This window comes from Spodoptera frugiperda, chromosome 2, assembly GCF_023101765.2.
Source record: "Spodoptera frugiperda isolate SF20-4 chromosome 2, AGI-APGP_CSIRO_Sfru_2.0, whole genome shotgun sequence".
In the NCBI taxonomy this organism is placed as follows: domain Eukaryota; kingdom Metazoa; phylum Arthropoda; class Insecta; order Lepidoptera; family Noctuidae; genus Spodoptera; species Spodoptera frugiperda.
Genome location: NC_064213.1, coordinates 8,092,379 through 8,110,063, shown reverse-complemented (window position 1 = coordinate 8,110,063; position 17,685 = coordinate 8,092,379). Strand labels below are relative to the sequence as shown.

At 36.3% G+C, this 17,685-nt stretch overlaps 1 protein-coding gene across 2 annotated transcripts; it reads right to left on the bottom strand.

Moving 5' to 3' along the window:
• Positions 1-131: 131 nt before the first annotated feature.
• LOC118268823 (uncharacterized) lies at positions 132-9,952 on the bottom strand. Of its 2 annotated transcripts, XM_035583508.2 has the most exons (8): positions 9,768-9,952; positions 6,914-7,087; positions 6,092-6,181; positions 4,400-4,600; positions 2,231-2,500; positions 1,793-2,135; positions 1,449-1,705; positions 132-1,095 (listed from the first exon to the last, which is right to left on the bottom strand). In XM_035583508.2, exons 2-8 carry the CDS (start codon positions 7,058-7,060, stop codon positions 763-765), a joined length of 1,641 nt encoding a protein of 546 aa, XP_035439401.1. In that variant the 5' UTR covers positions 7,061-7,087; positions 9,768-9,952; the 3' UTR covers positions 132-762. The 2 variants fall into 2 exon arrangements, with proteins under 2 accessions (XP_035439401.1, XP_035439402.1); XM_035583509.2 differs by lacking the exons at positions 6,092-6,181; positions 6,914-7,087; positions 9,768-9,952 and adding an exon at positions 4,692-4,855.
• Positions 9,953-17,685: the final 7,733 nt, after the last annotated feature.

Here is a 17,685-nt window from a genome sequence, read left to right as displayed (position 1 = left end):
GTCTTACTTATAATTATATTTTACTGGTCTTGATAGTGATAGAATTGAGGATTGGGATCTTCTGAGTTGATGAGTCGAGTCCTTTGGTCACTATACTATATACGTTAGGAATAGTAAAATGAAAACAATAATTGAATAAAATAATTTGATTTATTTATTTATGTATACATATAACATTTGAGGAAATAGTAAATAACAAATTAAATAATGTCCCGAAACGGCACTTATTTATTACAGCGATAACACTAGTCTTTTTACTACTCTCTCCGGTACAATATTTCAAAATTCTAATTTGATTTCATTTAAAAAAAATAACAAATTATAAGAACCATTAAATTAAAATACTGATAAATCCTTTGCTTTTGGAAAGTACTTATAGTAACTTTAAAATCGACACAATATGCCTTAGATGTTAAAGGCTCCACCATGTCAACTTCACTGACATGATGTTCATGATGCCATTACTAGCTGATTGTGTCGTTACTATAGCAATCTTCATAGCGATGATGGTAAAACTGGAGCTTGATGATGAGAGCCCAGGTATACTGTTCAGCTAGCAGCTAGCAGCTGAACGAGCGTACAACCGAATTGCAAACAGCATCGGCCTATCTATTAGACCATTTCGGTTGCAGACTCGAAACCAATCGGTTGGCATTTGACGAAACCTATGTCGCGCCAGGTAAGCTTTTGGCATTACAATACCTCAATGTGAGACGACTGCCGTCACAGATATTGCAACACCATTCGGACCTCGTGATACGTTTAGGGCAAGGGGTGGAAGGTCAGCTCGGTCTGTGAGTGCGCGAACAACAGGTTCAGCTGAGAGTCCAAACCGACGTTGAACACCTTCACCAGTTTTGCGACAGGTTCACCCGGCTCCTTGCGGACCAGCGCTACTCCTGACACCTTCATCAGATGCACCTCAGAGTCCACTGAACCGCCTCCTGTGGTGGCCAGCTTCACGTGGCATGTCACATCCACATGAACGTATTTCTCGACTGCCTTTCCTCGCTTTCCCGGGACGTCCACATATTCTGTCTTTTCCTCAGCTTGGGGCAAATCAGCACGGAATACGCTCGCTTCTCCCAACAGACCCTGTAAAACCAAACAAATAACATGAATAAAAATAGAAACAAATTCTAAAACAACTGCCAAGGTTATATTTATGGCTTGAAGCCAAAAGTAAAATGCATTAGAAATTGTCCTTCTGCCAAAGTATCTTGAACTCTGACACCATTATAAATAAGTAAATGTAAACAAATGAGTCGACAAGCTTTTATGTTATATCTCAAACCACTTTCTATATCATGGCTACCCGCCAAGAGGCGTTTTCTGAATTTTATACTATTCATCATCTTGATATGTTTAATAGAATGTGCCAATAACTTAAATATATTTTTTATGAAAACAGGAACTGATCCAGTTTTATGTGTAAATGATTTACTAACCCCATTTCCAGTGATCGAGAACTTCATGCCAGGGTGGATGGCACGGGTTTCCATCCCAATACCTTCGGGATGCGAATCGGACCAGAAATAGTTCTCAGGCTCGTTAAGGGAGTCGGGTTTGAAAGTAATGCGTTTTCCGTATCCCATGCCGATAGACTGCAGTAGCAAGCTACGGCCCTGGAAGAGATGTCTTCGGCTGCCAGCTGGCCGCACGCGGTAGTAGAAACCGGGAACGATGCGAGGATCTACATAGGTTCCTAAAAGGAGAAAAAGAAAATTAAAAATATTGACTCATAGTATGTAAAATTATTTCACCGTAAGACAAATGAGGAAATAATAATTACCAATAGCAGGGAGTTCGTATTTTTCTAAACCGACAATGCAATACTGGCAAGGAATGTCTTTAATATCACCACCGTTGACGGTAACCCTCCTGGAGGAAGATTCAATGCCGGGCTTGAGTTCGTAACCCTTCTTCAGCTGTTTGATGCCGATAGCTACGTTAACCACCCTGGAAACTGTGGCGTTTCCTCTGCCCTTCTTCAAGATCGCGACACCGGTGACAGGCACCAATTTCGTAGCACCATCGTTTTCATACCACTCAACTTTGCAGAGAGTGTTTATCTTGACTTTCTTGTCAATGGATCCATTCTCGTGAATCTTCTGCTCAATTTCAATTTGATTTTTCTGCAAAAAATTGTATAAGCATTTGTTAAAACTTTATGTTCTTACAAGGATGATAGTGGGTACTTGTATGTAGTAAAGTAAAACTCGTTTCTTACCTGTTGCTGAACCACTTCCAGGATACCCTGCGGTTCATGGTTAGCATCGTAGATAGTAAACTTGTCTCCAACGGATACAGCCTCAATCTCAAACAAAAATCCTTCAGGCCTGGAGTCGGTCCAGAAGAAATTGTCATTCTCATTCAGTTTGGATCCAACAGGCTCAAATGTTAGGCGGCGAGCGTAACCACGGCCAATTGATTGCAGGGTGAGAGCCTTGCCTCCGAACAAGTATCTCGGCTTCACAGATAGGGGAGGGGCATCCAGAGCCTGGAAAATTAAATGCAACATTACTTACTCTGTTACAAAACTTTCTAGCAAAGACTCATTCTAAACTTTATTACCTAATTTTAATTTCAACTATTATTTAAAATACTTTATTAGTTAATAATATAGGAGAAAATTAATTACACTTGGTACTCTAATCACTTACATTAATTTAATTTACAAAATATTGTTTCTCAAAATCAAGTTCGTGATCAGCTATGACTATTTTTTCCAATCATAGTAAAGTTGATACGATTACAATTAGACACGTCTAGCAATACAAGTGCTGATGTTACGTGAGGACATTGTGATTTACAATAATGAGCATTCCATTCATTCGATATCCCATGTTTACATTCACGATGAAATGAAAAAATAATCATATCAAGACCACCAAAAAGTAAGTTTTTGAAATAGAACATTGATATGATTAACAATGGCGTAATGCCCTTATGAATGATACTTATGGTTTACCTATTGTGGACATAACATGCGGCCAGCCAGTATGTCACTTTCAACCTGTCGGGTCTCTGCAGGTTTCTTGAAGTTTGTATGTCAACGCCGCTCTGGGCGAGGGTCTGAAAAACTGGACGATCCACATACCATCGCCTACAACGGCAAGTGCACACAACCAGTGGCATATACACGCAAGTCAACAGTGCTGGTCGTTGATGATATTTTCACTCTGGAAATGTCAGCAACGGACACCGCTACTCACTGAACTAACACCCCACTAATCTAATACTGTTCCGAATTCCCCTGGACTGCCGAAATCGACTAGCGAATGTTCCATAATTGTTCCAACATTGGATCAACATAAGATCTTACTCACTAACAGCCTGTCAAGACATCCATAAGGTTGCCATTACAATGATAAACTGCTTTAGAAAATGAAAGACATGAATACAAGCACATTTCTTATATAGGTGCAATTGAACTCACTTTAAATATAGATTTTTTTAGTCTATAATTAATTAAGAAGTTTCAAGTAAGCTATTCTTCTGTAGAGCATCAAATAAAGCGTTTTTATGACAACCTTATGTATCGCGCTTTTGAGGTTTATAAGTCTATCATAGATTACTTATTACTTAATTATAAAAGTATGATGTTTATCGATTGTGGTTACGTACAATGGAACTTTACGAAGATTCTTATTTTGATGTGTTTTTGAATTGAACTTTAAATGGATGATAGTGCTCCAAGATATGGCCAATTAGTATCAAGAATTTTCGTTTGTTCCATGAACATTTCTGTAAGACATGTAGAAACTCACCGTCCGCTTGACTCTGAAAAGGATTATTCTTGCAAAAACGTTCTTATCTAACCACAACCGATTTACTTCGAATCTTTTTTTTCTAATTAGTTAAGGCTTTGTTATTTAAATTGCAAATTACAAAGAATAGTCGCCTGACGTCTATTTTCAACAAAGATCTACTCGTAATTATGTTGAACGGAATGTTTAGCACGATATTATGTCTTGACAGCGGTTATGACTACTAATTTAACTTAAGTAGGTACATTCTTTCATCGACATAGTCGTTTCTTTTACAGTCCAGTTTGTAATAATTTTGCCCCATTCTATGGATCTTCGTCGTTTTTCTGTTTGAGTCCCAAGGGAAGCTCGACATTGATGAAACAAAAGCGATCCCAGATTGTTTTTTACATAACAAATTTTTCGATGGTTTAAGCAACATTCAATGAGATCATGTGAGAAGTGGTCATCATAGTTGATTCACTTTAATATCTTAAAAGTTTCGAAATGTGGAAGATTGCGTGCGTTTCGGTTAGTCAACGCAATCATCAACACTTCTTGGCTATAATGAGACAATTTCCCACAGACCAGCGAGTCGAGTATTTATATTTGCGACAATGTTTAGACATAAATTAAATTACTGGTCTCACCTGCATGGGTCTAACTTTGTAACGGAAGCCGGTTCTGACGCGGGGGTCGATGTACACGCCAATGACTGGCATCTGATGGGGCGCGGGCTGAGGCACGCGGTACACGGCAGGCACATCGCCCAGCGAGCTTGCGTCCAACAGAACCTCCTTAGTGTAAGCACTCTCAGGCCAGAAACCCTTGCTAGGCACGTCGGTCGCCTCCTACAAAATTAGACACACATTTGTACACTGTTCTGCAATACCATTTATAGACTGCACCACACACATCACTTTGTTCATAACATATCCGTACATCTGGCCAGTCTGGATCTTCAAATACTTCCTCAAAACTCTCGAAGTCATCGTGAGACACTTTGACTGCTAACATTGTAACGGTTTTCTTTTTGTTTTTATGAACTGACCGGTGCACCGACCTGTCTACGGTCGTCGGTCTCTTCAAAGAATAAAGGAATCAAGTCTAATAATGAGCAGTACCTAGTTGGCAGTACTTAGGCGCCCATGTGATGTTTCATAAACTGCTGCCAATTTTATTATGAACAAAAATTACGTCGTAGTTGTATTTCTTATTTACAACCGCTCGTGTCAATCATCTGATGTTGTTCTGTTACATAATATGCAAAATAATAATCTATCTTATTATATTTATCCTAAAAATCTCGAGTACCTAAATAGCTCATACAAATATTGTACAGCAAAAGTCATAGAACACTAAGGGAAAGGAATGTCGGCAGCTATTACTATTTATAACAACAAAGACATCATTGTATTCCAATTGGAGCCGTAATTGAAACTCATTGAACGCCATTACTGCCATGGGGTGAAGTTCTGTACAAGTCATGGTTCATGCGTCGGCAATCAAGGCAAATTGATTTGTTTATTTATCTTAAATAGGATCAAAGTCCATTCGTCCGCGGATATTGTAGAAGCTATTTTTAGTTGCATTTCCTCGCGAGCTATTTCGGCGCGTTGATGTGATCTGTTCAAATTCCGTTGCTCCTACACGATTTTTTGCTATATGAAACTAGTTTTACATTGTTATTTTTTTAGCTGTTCTAATTCATTCATGAAGGCTATGACCTCCGGAAATTGATAACGTCGGAAGCCTAGCAAGTTTATGTTATCGACCTTAATAGAGAACCGCATGAATAAGGAGCCGGCGAAGCATGATAAATGCGAAATCAATTTGAAGACATTCAAATGCAAGGAACGCGTGTCTGCCATCTGCGACTAATTGTATTACGTGTCTCATTTCAAGAGGTGTTATCAGACGTCTTATACCTTCGTTGTCTAGACGCGAGGGAGTCGTCGTGACGTGTTGCCACACTGATAACCGATAAACGTGAGGCCCGTATGACATACTTTACGAAATTAGTAAACATTCGACCAGCAAATCTGTCGTACATGACGAAATACAAAACATAGTGAGCATATCACTATCCGCTACTATATTTACCAAACATGAGAAAGCGTACGGAATTCAATGACTTGAATTTCACGAGAAACAAAACGTCTATTTATACATTACATCGCCGTCATTCGCATGCTGTAATATTTATGTACCACCTACGACGTAATCTTTCTCATTTCATCCGTAAAACCACGCCCCGTATTCCTTGCCAAGATTTTTTTCTGCCCAAACATTATGTTTCGTCAAAATTGAATTTTATAAAAATAGAACAGGTATATACTTACGGGTATTTCTAACTCTGGGAAAGCTTCTTCACCATCGCTTTCATAGTCGCTGGGAGCTGGTAGCAAGGCTTTGGGGGTGCCTTCGAACTCCTGAGACAAGACAAGACAGTTTATAACATCGTAAAATATGACTCATTGACTATAATGACTAGCTAAATAAAGTAGGAAATTATCTTGAATGAGTTATGAAGGAGAATGTGCGCATCACTGATAAGAAAAGAGGACAGATCAGTAGCCCTTGACTTACTGCGAGATTATTTATGACATGTGAACATAACATTAATTAAAAATGATATGTCATGGAGTCTAACATATTAAGCTTTAATAAAACTGTAAAATTATTTCAAAGCATTTTCAATTTTAAAGTTTCGTTTCAAAGTCGAAAATTGATTGAAGAAATTTTAGTACTGGATATTTTAAACTACAGCAGCCATACTTGTGGCTATGACTAATTCAAAAGGAATCTCTTATCATGGAAATTCCAGATCAGTAAAAAGACTCATTTCTTTGGATTTCCTTTTCTAAGAACTAAACTTTAATCACTATTTAATTAGTTAATTACTATTTAATTTGTAACGCCATTAACGAAGTTTATTTAACTTTAATTATGAATGTTAGTACACTAATCACATAATTTAGAGATATTTTAGAAGCACTAACTTTCTGAAATATTACTAGACAGAATTATTTCAATTTTAGAATAATTCCTTGTGACGGGACATAGAAAAAAATCCTAAGGGTGGATGGAATGGCTTTTTCTAAAGTAATCGAATTCCTATTAATTTGTCAAAACTCATATTTCGAAACCCATTTTCTCCTTACCTGAGCTGGTGGTAAAGATTCTCCAAGAGCAGGTTCCACATCAAGAGTGGATGTACCAGCAAGACGAGCTCTAGTCAGGTTCCACAGGCGTTGGAGAGCCAAGGGAGTCTCCTCGACTTGCATTTCCATAGCAGGGCTGGCGAGCATCTTACTTCTCTTCAAAATTTCTCAAATCTATAGAAGAAAAGGGTAAATTGTATTAATCTGAATATAAAACATTAAAGGGTCCCTTATTTTTGGAACGGTTAGATGTTATTTAAAGTGACCTTTCTCCAGTTATGTGAAGGCTTTCTAACCGATTCAGGGTAACCCTATTACGAGACAATGAACACAATGAGAGCACAGACCATTGAAAAATCCAAAAAAAGCTAAATTCTATGAATTGGCCACCAAACGTGACAAACCTGAATTCATTTACTCAGTAGACACTTCTCTTCTATCGATAAACGAAGCACTCAAGCCTAAACCTGAATATCTAGACGCAAAATTTCCAACTTTCTTCATAATTTATGCAGCTATTTTAGAAATCAATACCAGTTTAGCCCTTGACCCAAGTCAGACTGTTATTAGATGTAATCATAAATAGTAGGTAAATACAGTGATTATTTAATTGTATTATTGTTTGTTTCTAGCAATTTTAATTAGTATCAGATTAACATTCAAAAGGACACAGTAATTAAACAATCTTGAGACTTAAGGCTTGAGATTCAAAGTACAATTTAGAGTGAATATTTCAAATTAAATCAAATAAGTATTTTTCTATTGTAAAGGTAACGATTGCAACTGTCGAGTAAGATTTGATACCCAAGTTGGGCTATGTATTATTCGAATTCATTAGATTTTGAAAATCTTGGCAGATAATAAGTACATTTTTGCCAACCACTCCGTGGACTAAAGACGAGACGATAATTATATGTTCTTGTTGTTCTGTCGTTACCTTCAGATAATTTTGTAATGTTTAAGTTTGTCTCCTAAACTACTGAATCAATATTGATGAGTTTTGAAATAGATAGAACAGTTCAAACATATTCAAATACAAATTAAACAAATTCTAAAACTGGCAAAGCAAATGTTCTCGGAAGTAACTGTCAAAAAATTAAAAGGAGCCGATATTTAACCACAAACTGTAAGTTATTCTATTTGTATGGACCTTCAAATATTTAAATTATACAACGTGTAACAAAATACCCATATACATCAAGAAGGGCTGATGAATACAGGTTGAATAGAGTCTCTACACGAAGTTTCAGCTTAAAATACGATTAAAAAAAAAATTGAACCAAATACTTGGTATCGCATGGTTCTTGGTTTTAAATCATACAAACATGTCATAACACTACAGGGGTCACTCGCTAATATTACGAAACATTTCTTCTGTCAATCTGATCGCCTAGTACCTGTCTACCTAATTTTGAATCACGCGGCGGCGCGATTTGAAAAATTCATAACTTGGTACCATGAAAACATGAGTTTAAAAAACCCTTACCGTATCGATTGTTATGTTATCTAGAAGCCTTGCAAATATGTTAAACGTTGTATAGTGACAAAACACCAATATTTTAGTACGTACTGATAAAATAATATTAGTTTTAGTTTCCTTATTCCCAGCAACCGCGTTATCCGAGTTTAGTTATACTGTTTCGTAACGAACGCGTTGAGTAATATTTTTGAAGAACCGCAAGAAGGTCCATATTGTTAATATTTTTCACAACAAAGACATAAAATGTGTATTTTATTTAGTGCAGTGATTTGGTAATTATGTATAGAAACACTATTAACAAATCCCTTATTGATTATTGGTATTCTTCCAGAAAATTCGCGATTACTCTGAAACATTTTTGCTCAACCGATCCGCCGCCGCTGACCTAGATACGGGCAGCTTGATTTATTGCCATAAAATTCTTCTATTGACAAACTGATTTTCGAAAATAAATCTCTGATTATTTATTCATAAGGTTTATTTTTAAATACATCTGGGTTTTGTCATCGCGTTTCCTACATCAACGGGCCTTAAGGTCTTATGACGTTCGTGTTTGAACAGCTGAATTCGTGAACACGTCAGAAGGACATCTAGTAATTACATACGATTTTGAGGTAATTTTCCATCTTTGGACCCAATGAAAGGAAGGTGATTCCCCATAACAATAATAAATAAACAATATCTGTATATAGGGAATTCCTGAATTCATAAAAAACTCCAGTCAATGCACTTGTCCCTTTTTCTCTTACTTGAATTTCAAAAGATTTTTTTTTTACTTTGTGTTACCCGAAATACAGGTAGTTCCCCGTTTTGTATTAGGTACTTCGGGGAGGACAATGCTGTTACCCTCGTGACAAAAAATGAGCAGGTAAAAGTCAACGAAACTATCGGACGACACAATACGAAGGATCAAGCCAACAATTACGTTGCCAGTGAAGCGTAACATTTTTTACAATCTCCAGTAACTATGCGGTTGAGTTTTATAATTAAAACACATAAATTGTGATATTAAAATTCACAATTCAAATACACTTCTCTTGCAATCAATTTCTTCATTAATTCGATTGGAAAGGAAAATAAAATAAATGTAGCCTTATTGCAGCGAGTAATAAATAAATAATAGGCGCCACCAAAGTTATTACAGTGCAATGGAAAGTGATTTAGTTTAACCAGCCTGTCATAGCTAAGCCACTCCACTCGTCGAGAGAGAAAGCGCCCGCCGATGAACAAGTCGGCCATTTGCTGTCTATTACCGTTAGTTAAAACCAGAACGTTCGCTGCATCGTAAACCCTTCATCCTTGTCCGATAATCCTGTACTTTTTCATTTTATTTATTTGGTAAAATGCATGCTTTCCAATTATTTTGAAACTTACCTAGTCACAATAAATATTTCGCAACAGCTGTAGCTGGCGGGGACTCAAGGTTTCAATGTAGTTAGCAGCCTCCACAAGTCTACAATACAATAAAAGTATTCACAACAATTTCAGCGAATGTCACACAGTGCAATACTTTCGTCTGTACAGAAGCGCAGCTTGATCACCACTGAGCGCTAACCCTCGCTACGGTGGTATTTTAAACTTACCGGTGCTCCCCAGTCGTAGCGCACGCTCAAGAAGAGGATGCAGATATGTGGTCTGAGCGAGACAGAAAGAGGAGCACGCACTGCCCGCGTGCTCCACCAGACAGTTTACCCACACATCGACAAACAGTTACGCATGCGTCGTAGCTATCGATACGTCTGAATACGTCGAGGTCGACGTCACTGGCCCCTTTTCAGAATGAAGTACGGGAGAGGGCGAGGATCCACACCCACACCAACAAACTTTGGCACAGTTGGCAACAGGTAATAACTTTATTCCAAACTTTTAGGGACGAGGAACAAAGTTGGGAGCGTGAGAACATAGAAAAAATTGGCGTGGTTTCATAGACTCAAAATAACAATTGAATATTGACAAAAACTAAAGTACAGCTTCTATGAAATTAATTATTTTATCGCAAATACTTGAATAATATAATAAACAAGTGACGTAAATAAGAAAATAATAATACGGTCATGGCCTATGACAAACAAATAAAAGAAGGATAAATTAATGTCCTAGAAATATTTATAAAAACAATCTTTATTTAGCTCGATGACTACCAACAAACTGATGCAAGTAACTGATGCACCAAGCTAAATTCGTTACAAGATGCACGGAGCAAAAAGGCTTGGTAAGCTCTCAGGAAGACGACAATCTTATTATAGCCCAGATTATTTTAAACTTTGATTCATCATCCTTATTCCTTATACCGGGATGTAATATCCTTTAACTACTATTCTCTCTATTAAGTTACCATACACACATCATGCCTCCTCATTATAAAATATTTCATGTCGTCATATTTCGAAATAACTGTGAATTCATTTGGTAATCCCAATATCATAATATGTCATTTTAAAACAGTCCCAATAAATATGACTTAATCTGGCTACTCCATTATATCTCCTGGAGTCCCCTTTCGATACCTAAATATTTACAGCATCATTTGACACGTTTCGCTTTACTGTTAAGAAATTATGAGCACAGGAAATTGCATAATACAAAACGGCCACCTGAAATAGGTTACATGTGTACAACGTACATAAAGTATAACAAATCAAAAAGAAATCGATAAAACTGCCAACGTCCCACGTGAGTTCAAGGTAAACTATGCATTATACGACTTTGTATTCAAACTAACTGCACTAGCTATAGTTCAAACAAATTAGCTTTAGGTACATATGTACTTTAAACTAAATGTACTACGTTCCAAGAAGAGATTATATTTACATTACACGCTAAACTCCACGATCGAAAGTAGTGCCATATTTTATCTTTCATTAAATCCTTTACAAATTAGATCAAGTTAAACATGCGGAAACAGAGATAAGATAATAAATTAAAGTCTACAAATCTTATCATTAAAATCCAGACACATCTGTAGATACAAACCAAAATAAACAAAGGAGATAAATTGTTACGGCATGCCATTAAATTACCACGTGCGCGAAACCAACGAACCTTTGGACTCGACCAACGTACTTAGTAGGCATTACTGCGTTAGACGAAGCATTCTCGCCAGACGACACTAAAGTAATTAGGAAAACTGTAAACTTAATCTGCCAGACGGCATTCCAACAACATTGTAGCTAATAAAGCGGTTAGACTTTTTACCAACTTTTTACATTTCAACTGGCAGCCATTTTCGGACAGATTTGCGAAATGCAATATTGCAAACCAATTTCTTAATTATTTCCGCAATGTAATATTTATGCAGCAAAATGCTAAAATGCTCTCAACTAGTATGTGTATCGATAGATCTACTTGGATAAATAAAAAGTGAGAATAAAATCTTCAATAAAATGTTAATTTGAAGATTATTTTATACACAATCGTGACTCAAACGTGATCAGATCACCGTTTTCCTTATTACAGTTGCAATATTTTCAAGAAAGCACCGAAGTGCTATGTTGCAATCTTTGAGAATAAATCACCAGTGAGATGTATAAGAGATTTATAATACTTAAGTAATAGATATTTATGTATTTCAATGAACAGTTTATAAAAACTCGTAAGGTTCATCCGTGATCATGGCGCTTGCAACAGTGCCGAAATATCGGAAACTCATAGACATAAATAAACATGGTAAATATCCCATCTCAAGTTTTAATGATAGTGTTAGTAACCATGTCAGATTAATAACTTAAAACTCGTAAGGTACCATTTGAGTGTAGGTCAAACGTTAAGAGCTGCTGAAAATAATAGTCGAACCAAGACAAAAGTTCGGCTAAACTTACTTAGACGTCTGAAGCAAACGAGCGAAAAATACTAAAACAGAAATGTGGGTTAAGAATCTCATTAAATATAGGAAGTTTTAGTTATTGTTATTGTAAGTGTATCTACTATCAGCAAAGACAGAGTCTTGTTACTTCGAAACACGTTCATACGACGCCGGCATACTCCGACATTTTCGATTATAAACCGACACCCACTTACTTGCGTTCTTAGAAGACCATGTTTAACAAACATGAGACCTAATAATACTCTGCGGTGAATGTTATGATGGCTGCTGACAGTTGACAATTGATCCGGACTCTAGGTGCTACATATCCAATTGTATGAATATAGTTTTGACGTGCTTACAATAGCAGGAGTGTTGTTTCATTTTGTTCCTCTCCATGGGAATCTACGCTTTGATGCGAGTAAACAGATTCACTAAAGAACGGACAGACAGGCTGATATGATTGTCAACATCATCATTCCGTTTTCCATTAGTTCTCTAGTTTGATGACAGATTGGCAGAATTTTAATTACCGTGTATTTTTCTATCTAGTTTAAATCAAGGCTTTTCCTTCAATCCACCTTCCTTCCTTGTCTATCAAACAACTCATCATTTCGAAATATCATTAAATGACTATCGTCTCATAAAACAATAAGATAACTAAAGAAAGTCACGTTTTTTAAGAAAAAACACGTGTTAGCACTTGTATTTTATGTATGTAGGTAAAGGACAATACTTAACTATACTTACTATGTGTACATGTAGGAACGTATGTAAACAGATGTCAATCAATGTTAATATGTATTCAAATTGCAAAGGTAAGAACCGGTTTAAACTGGATTCGATAATTAGTAGGTATGCACTTATCTACTACAATGGAGTGAGTTGACTCAAATCAAATTACACTTATTGTGACTGAGTAGTATATATGTATATAATATCTTACTTTGATCACATACTACTGTTTGGTCGTGACTTTGTTCTTATGGATTTTTTTCCTGGAAAAATATAAGGAAAATAAGGAACAGGAGGGAAAGAGATGGACATTTCCAACGTGACTCTCACTTCTATAAAAAATATTTTTTATTTTTCATTTTATGTTTATTTCCACGTCAGAACGGCTGAAAGGATCGGGATGACATTTAAAACAGGGGTAGATTATGGTCTGAAATAACACAAGGGCTATTTATTATCCCACAGGAACACGGGCATATAATTGTAAACTCCGTAAAATTACTGAAAATTTAAAACTGCCGAATAAAAGCCAATACTATTTTTCCAACTATAGGACTAAACCAAAAACCTCAAAAAACATCTCACTAGACTAGACTAAAAAAACTCAAAGTAGGTATGTCATTAAATGACATGAGCAATCGTCGTAAGTTACAGGAGTCTTGATTGATTAATTGATACCTACATTGTTCAGCCAATCGACAAACAAACTTTAGACTTTGGACTCTTGGACTCAATTTAATAAAAGCTAACAGAAATATTTGCCAGATTTCTCTGAAGACTAATGCCCAGGAAACTTGCCAAATACGTGATAGATATTTGAGTGTTTTATGCGCAAAACATGTGTACTGAATTTCTTTGTACCTACGCTTTTCCTAAAGACCTTCTTATTATGTACCTATTTATAACATTTATGGTAGTGCATACGAAAATAATGTACATATTTTGATCTGTGTAGACCTGCTAGACGGGGCTCCTCTAAATAAAAGAGTGGGCCATGATCTCCACTGTCTGCAAACGGGTTGGAAATCCCAGTGATAAGTATGTAGTGTGTGTTACACCTCGTGCCTATAAGAAGCGTAAGTTAGAATTTGACTGCCAATAGAAAACTGTTGAAGGCAAATCCTCCGCTAACGTCGGTCACCGGTGACCCGCGTGGCGATTAAAGTGTTAAAGGTATTTTTAGCAACAACACGTCTCCTCGTTTGCTCCCGAAGTCTCCATATTAGATGGCGACCCTGCCAGGATCTCCATATTGAAAGTACACGTGTAACAGAAAGCGCTTTCAGGTCAATCATTGCCAAATTCCCGTTTCAAAAGACTATGAGAGTAGAGAGTTTCTATCATTATTTTAATGAGATCATTAATTAGGTACAGAAATATAATAATAATCATTCCAACGATTATTGGCAAATTAATTTGCTCAAACATTTTCTACACTCTCATTAATACTCATTAGTACCAACTAGTACCAAGTACGTAATTTACAAATTCCCAAAGCTGGTAAATGGTAATTAAGTACCATTTTTACTGGAAAATTCCATCATTAAGTGGGTACTAGAACTCTCAAGACTACCCATAGAACCCATAGTCTTTCAATGGATATTAAGATGTTTAAAGAGAATGCGTAATTAAATTTAAGTACAGCAAAGATAAGATAAGATAAGAAAAGATATCATTATGTACTTCAGTTTTGTATCATAATATTAGGGGATCGTTTTCAGGCGTAGTATGTACTGAGTATTTTAAGATTTGACGATAATTCTTAGTCTGTTTTTTGTATGTGCCCAGTGTTTGTACATTTACACCCCTTATTCAAGGGACGCATAATTAAGTTACTTTATCATTTCTAAGACAGTGAATAGTGTAAATACAAACACTGAATGTGGGCCTTTATTAAGGGAAAAAATCATCCAATGACTTCTCCCGCCCTGAGCGAGGTGAGAGTGAGTGTCAGACTCTTACTAACTAAAAACCACCCCGTTTATACTTCTGCCGTAAACCCGCTAGGTAGTCTGCAGCTCCTGATCATGCATCAGCCCTACAGGGATCTGAATGTGGGCATGGCTTTTCCTTCACATAGTTTTCTATTAGAAGGGTATATAGTGTGTCACGTCCAATCTCTCAATGAAATAGGTGACGCAAATTATTGCTATCCTTTTGTTGTTGTATTTTCCACTTCTCAATACTTCTAACATAATGACTAGGTAGCTAGGTACCTTATATTTTCCCTAACTATTAAAATCCAATAAATTTCATTAAAAAACAGTTTTCCTTAATCATAAATTTTATTTACTAGATAGGAAACGTCCTACTTACACGTGATTACGCAAGAAAATGGAAATTTTGAGATTACTAATTAGACATTATAAACACTAATAGGAAACTATGAATGACTAGTTACTTCTATGACGTCAGATAGGTACTTAAGTAATGATAACTGTTTATCCTAGTCTATGAGGAGCAATATCCCTCTGAATGAAGCAAAGCATCCATTATTTTAAAGACAATGCAAGTAATTCTACGAAACTTTTTCTTTAGAAGAATGTAATATGTAGTATTGGGCCCACTTCTATATTTTTTTCTAAAATTTTCCTCACCGCATTCGCTTCTCCTCGAATCATGAAACATTCCGTTTAGCTTTTCTTTATGAATGCTATCTTCATTACTGAAAATCGATCGTTGAGTTTACTATTGGTTAAGTTTAGTGGCAAAAAGTTCCTAAAATAACATAAATGGTCAAATAAATTTCCAGTTTTCCAATATAATTGAACTTGAGAACATTTTTTGATTAGATGTGAAGGTCTAATAAATAAAGTAATGCTAACAGAATGCTGATAATTAGCATGTCATAGAGGGAGGGTCGTGTTCAGTATATTAGTTTGTGGCACAAAATCTTGTTAACTCGACATAACTAGAGCGTACTAGTAACTCTCTAATGAAGTCCTTCCAATGCAAGATGGTGGTTGATGTCCAACTGGTTGAGGCGTGATCTGCGCATGTCCTACACGTGATGTAGAAACATGAGACATTTGCCCATAAGGCGTGAGACACGACTTCCACAAGGAAAGTTTTGGTGACTAATTACTTCGTCTACGTAAACATTATTACGTAAGTGACATCAAATAGAGGTCTTTAATTAATTGTAGTATCCCCGAAGGGGTAGGCAGAGGTGCACATTACGGAACATATGTAATGCTATTGTACAAATGTCCACCCACTTTTCAGCATTTGTGTTATAAGTCCCATGTAATAGGGAGTGGTTAGGACTAGTTCCCAGTATATTGACATATACTGGGAACCCAACCCATATACTGAAAACCCAGTATATTGCCATATACTGGGAACTAGTCCAGACTTCGTGCTACTCTACCGAGAAATTTTCGAAAAACCGAAAAATTCTTTGCCCCACCCGGGAAAAGAAACCGGGTCCCCTTGTCCGGCAGTCGAACTTGCGATCACTCGACCAACGAAGCAGTCATTTGTATTGAACAAGACTATCAATAATATGTATAAGGAAAGTTTTTAACTTGAACAGCACGTGTTCAGTGAATGATAGATAAACCGCCATAATAAACAATCAAATACAATTTTTATAAGAACCTAAATTATCTCGTGCGCACTGCTCTAAAGACGTAATAAATAAACTACGTCAGCGCATCATTATTTTTCTGTTTATTGGTTTAAGACATGATATACTACCCCGGCAAGGACTAGGCGGTATTTCCCCAGCTGCCCAAAGAATTTTCTTTTACCAGAAACTAGTGGCCCGTCCCATTTTCGCACGTTTTCATTTCTAAGACCCTTCTCTTGATAGTATATGTATGTATATAGATAGTACAAAGAAGGAATCAGCAATTTCAATCAAGCCATTCCAATTTCCACTCGTGCGTGATGCCATGACGAAAATGCGATTCATTCGTATAAATAGGTAATCAAAGAAAACCCGAACCAAATTACCCTAAAAGAATAGTATGCTGATAATTCTGCCACTTACTTTAAGATGTCTGTGTTCTTTCTAAATATTGACATAATTACGGTAATGCCGAGGTATTTAGCTGTATCAGTTTGCACAGTTAACTTGACCTAAAGAGACATAAGGCGGATCGTCCTCTCAAACAATCGAGCATCCTCGGTGACTTTTGAGTATTACTCGGACACTTTTGAGTGTTACTCGAAATCTAATTTTAGTAGTAAGTAATTTTTTATGCCTTTTCCTAACCGCTTAAAACAGCACGAGTGAAGCCGTGGAAAAGCAAAAAAAACAATCACTTATATAATTTTACTCAAAATATAAACATATGACCAAAACAGATAAAAACAAACTTGTTATAAAAAAAAATATTTTAATCTGAATGTATATTAATAAGTAAATATTTATAGAAACATTTCATACGCAAACAAGACTGCAACAAACACATATTGTTACACTTTTGACGTAAAAAAATAAATTGTAAGTTTCCATTCCATTGTATGATTATTTCAATAAACGGGACATTGTATTATCTATCTTAAATTAAAAATACGACATTATTGTATACAGATAACCTTCTGTATAATTCTTAACTCAAGTTGCTACCGACTTTTTTTGGAATTCCCTTTAATAGGGAAGTCCGAGGTACATTCTCTTGCTCTTAAAAGATTATTAAGATCACGAGTTACCTACTTACCTACGTCGTCATTCGTACGTATATTATATGATTGATTGTTATTCCCCGAAAACAGAGTAAACATATGCATAGAAGAAATTTCTCATTA

Excerpts from the sequence above, each read along its gene's own strand:
- LOC118268823 (XM_035583508.2), bottom strand. The coding sequence starts at position 7,060 with ATGCTCGCCAGCCCTGCTATGGAAATGCAAGTCGAGGAGACTCCCTTG. Across the intron at positions 2,136-2,230 it reads TGGAAGTGGTTCAGCAACAG|AAAAATCAAATTGAAATTGA; the intron begins GTAAGAAACGAG and ends AATTTTTTGCAG. Across the intron at positions 1,706-1,792 it reads ATACGAACTCCCTGCTATTG|GAACCTATGTAGATCCTCGC; the intron begins GTAATTATTATT and ends TTCTCCTTTTAG.